The 8983-nt window shown below is 35.1% G+C and overlaps 1 protein-coding gene across 3 annotated transcripts; it reads right to left on the minus strand.

Moving 5' to 3' along the window:
- Positions 1 to 445: 445 nt before the first annotated feature.
- Positions 446 to 7939, minus strand: LOC103499554 (sister chromatid cohesion 1 protein 3). 3 transcript variants are annotated; one of them, XM_051088461.1, is made up of 16 exons: positions 7698 to 7939; positions 6956 to 7291; positions 5807 to 5953; positions 5348 to 5615; positions 5214 to 5260; positions 5065 to 5114; positions 4840 to 4904; positions 4327 to 4748; positions 4117 to 4225; positions 3905 to 4041; positions 3246 to 3820; positions 2758 to 2803; positions 2601 to 2646; positions 1875 to 2010; positions 1422 to 1556; positions 446 to 684 (listed from the first exon to the last, which is right to left on the minus strand). In XM_051088461.1, exons 3-15 carry the CDS (start codon positions 5928 to 5930, stop codon positions 1458 to 1460), a joined length of 2124 nt encoding a protein of 707 aa, XP_050944418.1. In that variant the 5' UTR covers positions 5931 to 5953; positions 6956 to 7291; positions 7698 to 7939; the 3' UTR covers positions 446 to 684; positions 1422 to 1457. The 3 variants fall into 3 exon arrangements, with proteins under 3 accessions (XP_050944418.1, XP_016902597.1, XP_008460792.1); XM_017047108.2 differs by having other exon boundaries at positions 446 to 676; positions 6948 to 7291; XM_008462570.3 differs by having other exon boundaries at positions 6948 to 7291.
- Between the last annotated feature and the right edge of the window lie 1044 nt (positions 7940 to 8983).

Consider the following 8983-nt stretch of genomic DNA (forward strand, 5'->3'; position numbering starts at 1 on the left):
CCCATTTATTATATTTTGAAAATTTTCCAAGATTTATTCTACTTATTTTATTATTAATTATATGTGTATGTATAGATATTGGAAGAAAATTCTCATATTTTTTTCAATATTTAAAATTAAGAAAAAAAATCATAAATAGCTGACCAACACTAATTTACTAATTTACACCCAAACTGTGGGAAATAATAACCAACAAAGCACATATCACTCATTCCTCAAAACTCAATTTGAAATGATTTATATTTTTCTAAAACCAATCTATACTTCACGCCAAATAATTTTTTTTTGAAAGAAAAAAAAAGTGATTGGGTAATAATCTCAAAGCACTCCCAGACACACTCTTACATCACTCCAACTTCATATCAAACCCCCTAAGATTACCTATCCTCACTCCAACTTCATATGAAACCCCCCAAGATTACCTAACTAGTAAATATATGGGGCATATTAAACTTGTAACATTCCGATTGTAAATATAATTTGTAAAATTTATAGACCATAATAGTTTAAAGTAAAAAAAATGATAATTGGCCTTCATAATTTACATTAGGCATCTTACCACTAAAACATTGGAAACCATGCTATACAGGGGTCAAAATTTGCTACTGCTAAACTGATCCAAACTCTTCTTGCAACAGGGAAAATTTACACTAACCATCTCGAGGTCAGACGTCATCTGCAAACCTACGTAAAGATTGAGATTTAGCATTGGCATAATCAAGGTTTCGTTGTAAGATTAGCAGTAGATAGATGTAAAGACAGCAAGCAATTATGCAAGGGCATCTAAGGTGGAAAGGGCAGATACGCTAACTACTAGGAACTGAATTTGTAAATCTTGCTTTCAGTTTTTAAAATTTTGCCCTAAAGCTTTTGTACACTTCCAGGGAAGATTTTTTTTTTCCTTTTTTTTTTTTTTTTTTTTTTTTGTAGGGGGTCTCCAATTTAGTGTATAGGAGGTAGAACTTTCATCTAACAGGATTTGTTTCCAGAAGAAATGAAATTGGAGGCAAGTGAAATCGACCTCCTAGCAGATAGCATTTACACAGTTACAAGTGTCGAAAATGAAAACTAGGAAGGTTTTTTTTAGGGCAAAGAACAGCTGCAGCCATTAAAGTTTAAAGGAAGTTCTGCTTTACCACCATTACATTTTTGCAACCGTTACTGCAAAAGCCACAATCTAGTATTACCAGTGCTTGAAGCACATTCTTTAATCTTGTCCAATATTGATTGATGACTTGTATAAAGTAATTACTTCTGTTTGCTCGAGTCTTTCGAAACTAAAAATTGAATCTTCTAATACAACTAAGTCTCTGTATGTGTATATATTTAGGCTCCATTTTATGCAAACAGATCAAAGGAGAGAAGGGAATAAAATTGTTCTTCACACACAAAAAAACAAGGAGATGCAGAAAGATTCTTACCAGTAAATACAATGCACACCTCAAATATATAATTTACTATATTTGAACCATAGAAAGCTTTGGAGTCAGTTTCAAAGTGATGTCACCATAAGGTACATCTTGTTGTACATCAATAAGTCCAAAACTCTTCAAAACCTAATGAACAGTGCAGTCACAAATCTCATATCAGTAGACAAAAAATAAAGTAATGATTTGACTGTCTTTGAAAGAAAGCTATTTACATGCTTAAGAGCGAAATTGACAATTCAAAAGAACCACTAAGAAGAAAGTTTACGTTCAACTAGACAAAATACAGTATCCTAAGATGTGCAAATAATCTCCGTATTTAGTCTTCTGCAATTTTAGAAACTAGCTCTTTAGCCGTAAAAAATTTGATGTTTCAAGTTGAATTATAGGCATTTTTCTCCAAATCCAATATAGCGCAACAATTTTCTGTAGTTTTGAAAAAGTTACCAGCGTCTCATAGAACATCCGTGCACATAGCTTTCTTCTTTTTCCTTCTAGGATGCCATTCAAAGAAAGATCTTGGTCTGAGTTATCTGAGATTGATTTTATAGGAGACAGACTCCTTAAATACCGACCTACAGCCCTGTCCGCATTAAACACAAAGAAAGTCCAATTATAACAAGACAATTAGAATACTTGAAATATTTTACTTTCTTCAACCTTGCTCAATTTTCTTGATCTCCACTTCCCTCACTCCCTCCCTCATAAAAAAATTCTAGGATCATTTATAGACATTGATTTCTATTGATTTCTTGTGGATTTGGTCAATTTAATTAGAGTAAACCTTATTCATGGATTTGGCCTTCTATATATATTTTTTCTTTAATGAAACTTTCTTTTTTCCACCCTTGTTAATGAAACTTGTTTCTTATAAAAAAATAATAATAATAAATCAATAAATAGGTTTACTTTATTTTTTCATATCTGAGTGTTAAGGCTAGCTTACGCACACTTCAACCAATTTCATGGGACAACCCACTTGACCCTACAACATTTGAGTGTTAAGGTAACTCGTATGAAACTAATTCCTAGCTAGGTAACTACGATGGATTGAACTCATGACCTTTTAGTTATTGAGACTATGCTTACTATTTTTACCACTAGCCCAATCCATGACGGTTAAATAGGTTTACTTTAATTAAAAGGGTTGTAAAGCAAATGATAGAAAAGTACCTTGTTCTCACTGACAAGGAGTCAACACCATGTGTTCCCTGAGATCCTGTATACAAGCAAGTTAAGTCCCAACACCACATCAAAATTCCAAGTGATATAAGGCACCCAAGAAATATATTTGAAGGAAGCATATAAATTGTAACAGGAAGTACATTACTTGATTTACTAGCTGGTGAGCTATCTACTTCCAGGAAATAAAGATCCTACAATAAATATCTCAGCAAGTTAGAACTTAAAAGGATGAAGAAATGTAAGTGATCATTCAAATGATTTAATCAACACTTCTACTTTAACTCTAGCATGTCCAAAAGTGGTAATATAACATAATATAGTAAGTCCTAATTCAAAATTCTTGTTCTTGCTCCAAAATCATCTCAAATTAATAGTTCATGTATTGAACCTTTAGTAATCAAACTAATTCAAATCCAGAAAATGAAGATCACGACATGCCATTAAATTATTTCTCAACTTTAATCCAAATATTAATGACAAAAAATTATTTAATACATGAAGTCTATTTTTTTTTTCTTTTTTTTCGTGGCCATGCTGGTACTATCCTCTTTTTCTGCTGATAAGAGGGAAGATTGCATTAAACTTGAAAGTTACAGAAGAATATGAAACACTAATATTAATAAAAAGACCTACCTCGTCTGCAGTACCAATCTGCTTATCAGAGAGTGTAAGATCTTCTGCACCCAATCCCTCGTCAATTGTCCCCGGAGTTGCAAACATGGAGGTTGAAGGTTCAGTTGGTACAGGGGAAACTAAGCCTTCAGAAGGCCTCGGAGAAGGCATGGGCCTTTCTGGAGAAGCATCTAAGTCTCCCAAGGTAACGTCCCCTCGATTTCCTTCAGCGTCACACATATGTTCAATCTCCATGCCAGAATAGGAAACAGAAGCAGGATTGACAGTGGGTGGGATTCCAGATTGTGGTGAAGAAGCAACTTCTGGAGATGGAGCAACTATAGGGGGCAAAAATGTTTTGCCTGCTGAAGGAATGTTTCCAGCAGAATCGACAGTGGTCGGAATTTCGGTATATGGAGTGGAAGCAACTTCTGGCGCTAGAGGTGGAGTATCTACTAGGCCTGATAAAGTTTCACTCATGGAAGCAACATTTCTTGCATCCCCAAAATTCTCCAGAGCTTCCTCCAAGGATATTGTACGACATTTTGTAGCAATGTAGTTCAAATTAAGAATATCTGAGAGATTATGACAAAGACCTGCATACAAAATTTTCGATTTCTTTCTACTATTCAAGAAGCTCAAAGAAGTAGAAAGAAAAACGAGAACAAAAGATCGCTTACCAGTGATGGAAGGATGATGGAAAACTTCTTTTTCTCTCAGCTTGTTGTTTAACTTCCATACTTCCAAAGAAGAACTTGGAATGTTTCTTCTCTCACGCAATAAATCACTAGAATCCTTAAGAGCCTTTTTCATAAACCTGCAACACAACTTTCTATGTCAATAATTGATTAAAATAAAGACAAAAGTCAAATGATAGATATCACAAACATACTTATTAGTCAACACAGTAGACTTATCAAAGAACTGTTTTCTCTTCCTCGATCTTGGCCTTGGCTGTTGTGGAGGAGTGGGTTGAAGAACATGCTCTACGGAAGGTTGAACTGAAACACATGGAGAAAAAACATCCAAAAGTGAGATACTGTTAGCTATTTTCCACCAATTAGAACAACTCCAGATATAGATCAAATAGAATTAAACGTACTCAATGCCTCTAGTGGAGAAGCAGAAGTTGGAGGTCCAGCACTTTGCTCATGCGGTAATGATGTCTTTGTCGGAGTCATCTTGTCTTCAATGATTGATAGCTTATCCGGATTTATATTCTCATCTATGGGGCTGGGTGGTTCAGATATGACATCACCACCGGGTGGAGACACTATAGGAACATCTTTTGTACTAAAACCAGGGACAACCTCTCGTGGAATTTCCATTTCTGGAACATTTTGAGGAGACCCATCGCCCTCAGAAATGCTCTTATTACTCGGACCAAAATCTTGAACATTCATGGCATCCGGAACTTCGACTTCTAGAAAACTATGTGGCATATTGTCCCTTTCATGGCCAGGGTTAAGTACATCTTCAAAAACACTTGGGATTTCAACATCCACATGAGGTGGCGGGATCATGCTGCAAACAAAAAACATGAACAGTCAGCCTGGTTGTAGTCCAGCCATTGATCAAGAAAAAGAGTGCGGGTCCAAAAGTATGGAAGTCTTACTCAGCTTCCATTGAAATGAACCGATCAGAAGACCCTCCAGGATGTGTTGAATCATGCATGACATCCTATGTATAAAATTAAGCAATTTTAATAATGACGATGAACATAGATAAAAGTACAAAAGACACTTATCAAACCAATGTAGATAATTCTAGAAAGAAAAAAGAATTAAAAAAATGCGAGAGGGAGAGAAGAAGAAGAATAAGAAGAAGAAGAAGACAGAACCTCCTCGAAAGATATATCTAAATAAGCATCCCTTCCAATATAAGTCTGGTCTGCAATGCAAAGGTTTAGTTGGTAAGTCCATATAATATTAAGTTAGAGATTATTGAGGAAGGGTGGGGGTAAATGTTGAAAGGGAATCGATGTTCAACCTGCAAGAGTGATCTCTTCCTGACTCTTCATATGAGTATCGGGACCTCTGTAGGAACAAAATCATTGGTGTAAGACAGATTGGTGTAAGAGAGATTTCAAATAAATCATATAATTGGGAATCTAGGGACATTACCCATCATGGTTGATATCACTATCCAATTCCAGGGCATCAAGATCAAAAGTCGCAGGAAAAGTAATAGAATAAAACGGTGCTTGATAAGCACTATCAGGCAAAGTGAGTATCGCTGAAGCGTGCATATGCATTTTTCGTAACTCCATCACCAAAACATCGACATCATGTTTTAAATAATCAATTTGTTTTGAATAAATCCGCACAACACCCAGTAGAAGGTAGCTTGACGTCCGCAAGGCAAGAGGAACTTCTCCAAACATGATTGCATCTACAAAAAGGACGTCCATCCCAAACAAGAATCAGAGGTCATCCAAACTCACAAAAATTCATACATGCACTTGAAAACCCACACCTTGAAAATACAAATGGCAAATGGCCAAGAATTTAACAATAAAGGCAGAGAAACCCCATCTTAGTGGGGATGTAAAAGTTCCAATACAAATAAAATAAGATACTCACCAACAACAACAGGAATTTTAGTCTTCTCATAGTCTTTCTTGTTGAGACGGTGCTGCAAATGAGCTGCACACCACACGGTCCCCAATGGGGTTTTACGGGCCAACAACGTGTGCGAGTAAAACATTTCTTTTCTCCTCGAAACCAAAACTGTAACAGCTCATATTTTCAATGCAACGATTAAAATAAAGTTGCAAAAATCAAAACAATCAGAAATCTTTACCAACTTACACATTTCAGCACAAGCAACTTATTACAAAACATTCCTAGGATAGACTATCAAATCCTATAAAACATTATTTTACTTCTTGTCCCAGAATGCTAAGCTGCAGTTCTTTCAAATTTATCACTGGATCCTTCATTTGGAAACATTTTGGACAAGCAAAAATAAGAACAAAAATACTAAATAAGCAATTTTCATATCAAGCTTTGAAACTAATAAACAAATCTTTGAAAAACTTTTACTTAAAACTTTGTCAGAAACAGTACTTTTGAAACCCAAATCTTTCAATCAAATAGGATTTCGAAACTAAAGTTTCAAGCTAAGACTTTCAAATAGTCTTTCATATAACCAAAGCCTTCAAATTAAAATTTCAATACCTTTAATTAATTGTCATACTTCTATAAAAACAAACCTTACAATACTTTCTATTAGACTAAATTTTCATTCAAACAAAACTTTCATTCAGACAGTACTTTCACTTAACAGAGTGGGAAAAATGTATAATTGAAGTAGCCCAATCAAATGTGGTTACCTATTAGTACCACCAATCATTCATTCAGTTAGTTAAAGATGTAGATTAGCAATCAACCAAAACATTCAATTGCTTAGTTGGGAGGCCACGCGATTGCAAGACATAGATGAATCTTCATTTCAAAGGAATGCCAAAGCACAAAAATGTGAGTTTCAGTCAATCAGTTCGCCATCAATTTTAGTTTTGACTACTATAAAATAAGCATACAATTCCCAAAACAAAATCTTGGACCTGGAAAACCCTATAAAATCAATCAAACTCCTTACACAAACATTTGATACAAATTATACAGTTTCAAATAACAATTTCAACAAAAATTCATCAAACCAAACCATTCAAACTTTCCAATAATTCTCATATGGGGCATATCAAAACATACTCTCTATTACCGTATTACTTGGCAACGTTGGCGGCAATGGCGGCAGTGGCTTGGTTGGAGCTTCTGGGCAGAAATGGCGGAGAGAGCAGGACGGAGCTTCAGGTTCGGAGATCGCCGGATATGAGTTTGGCTGGAGCTTTAGGTTTGGACCGGAGCTTCACAGATCCGAGGTTGCCGGATTGTTCAGAGGTTGCCGGCTGTTTGTGCGAACAGGTTTGGAACTTCACAAAGCTGGGCAGAGGTGGCGGAGGTTCCAGGCAGAGATGAAGGGCCCGGCGGCGGCAGAGCTTCCAGATAGTGAGAGAGAAGCGGCGGCGGAGCTTTCAGATAGTGAGAAAGAAGCGGCGGTGAACCCTAAAGAATGGAAGAATAAGAAAGGAAAGAACTGATTAGCTTAATATTAAGAAATGAAATCATATACGGTAGCACTCTCAATTCGAAAAAAGTTCAAACAAACAGCCACGCACTTTCATTTGGCAAAAACAACTAAAAATATACAAAATCAATACAGTCACATACAACATGCTTTCTTCAAAACTACAAACAACAAATTTTAACAAACCATAAACCGATTAGCAAACTTCAATCGAGTCTGAAATGGTTCGAACCATGTTACCTTAATCAAAAACTTCGGAACTGACCCAAACATAACAGAGAAAGAATCCAAGAAATAATCCAATGGTTCGTAATAGCATTCAAACACTGAAATCCAATTAAAAAATGGAATGAAAGCAACAATCTTACTGAAAAGACTCTGTACCTCGGTCCTCGGAGTTTTAACAAGTCCGAATTCGCTGATCTGGGTAATCTGCCTTGAGGCCAATCAGAGTAGGTTCAATACCGAAACTCGTCGAAACGGAGAGAAACGTCGCCGGAAAACGGTGGAAAAGAGAGGAAGAGGGAGCCACGGAAGAAGATGATTCTAGGGCTTTTCTTCGTTTTTTTTTTTTTTTTTTTTTTCCTTCCTTATTTTTTCTATTAAAGATTTTCAAGAATTCGAGACTTAATTGAAGAATATGAAGAAGAAGGAGGAGGAGGAGGGACGCGGGAAACAAAAACTGGCGCCAATTTCATAGTGTTGTCGACACGTGCCACCAAAAACACCGTGTCTGTTTCTTTTACTTATTGACGGAATTACCCCTATAATGATCTTCAATTTTGTTTTAGTTTAAAAAGTTTGTATTTCAGAGGATAAATCATAGATTACCGCATGAGTTTAATATTTCAATAATTCTTAATTTCAATTTTGATTTAATCTTTCTATGCAAGATACTTAGGTATGACTAATTGAATTACTTTTCTCTACACAAAAATTTACTTGATTCTTGATTGTTTCTCACCAATTATATTCTTGAAATTGAATGATGTTTGATGAATTTTTCATGTTTTTTTTAGTGCACAATTAATTACCAATTACTTCTTGATTTGTCAAAATTGTGAAGGAAATTTCACTTTTCTTTAAAGAACAAGTTAAGGACTTTAGTTGATATTGCAAGAATTAAATTGATTCCATGTGGAAATCATCTCTTTTCTTGTCTTGATCAAAATTCTTCAGAAGATCAAAAAATTCTTCCAAGATCAAGCAAGTTGATCTTGTGAAGAACCTTGAATCAAGAATCTCTCCTAATTAAGCATGATTCAATTCTTAATCATCTTTGTTTCAATGATAAGAATAGATTAATAGTCTAAGCTCATTCCTCACTTTTTTTTTATTGAGTTTCAATCTTTAATTTCTCTTTCTTGTGAATTGACTTACAATTTAAAGTTTCCATTAATTCTTGGTCCTTATTGATTTGTCCCAAATTGCTTTCAATGCTTTTCTTTTCTTTTTGTTACTAATCTCATCTCCTTGAAGCTTTTATTCAATAAATTGTACTTAGACTAACTCTTTTGGGTTCGACACGCATGCTTGCATCTATCTACGGTAAGAGTAAGGGTAAATTAAAAATATTATATTTGTCAAAGCAAATCTAAGTAAGCACCATTTTTCAACAATTTTAATTTTCGAACATACTTGTGTTTAATAACGACCTTACCTACATTGCA

Source organism: Cucumis melo, chromosome 8 (assembly GCF_025177605.1).
Source record: "Cucumis melo cultivar AY chromosome 8, USDA_Cmelo_AY_1.0, whole genome shotgun sequence".
Lineage (NCBI taxonomy): Eukaryota > Viridiplantae > Streptophyta > Magnoliopsida > Cucurbitales > Cucurbitaceae > Cucumis > Cucumis melo.

Excerpts from the sequence above, each read along its gene's own strand:
- LOC103499554 (XM_051088461.1), bottom strand. The coding sequence starts at position 5,930 with ATGTTTTACTCGCACACGTTGTTGGCCCGTAAAACCCCATTGGGGACC. Across the intron at positions 5,261-5,347 it reads AGTGATATCAACCATGATGG|AGGTCCCGATACTCATATGA; the intron begins GTAATGTCCCTA and ends TTGTTCCTACAG. Across the intron at positions 4,042-4,116 it reads TCTACTGTGTTGACTAATAA|GTTTATGAAAAAGGCTCTTA; the intron begins GTATGTTTGTGA and ends GTTGTGTTGCAG.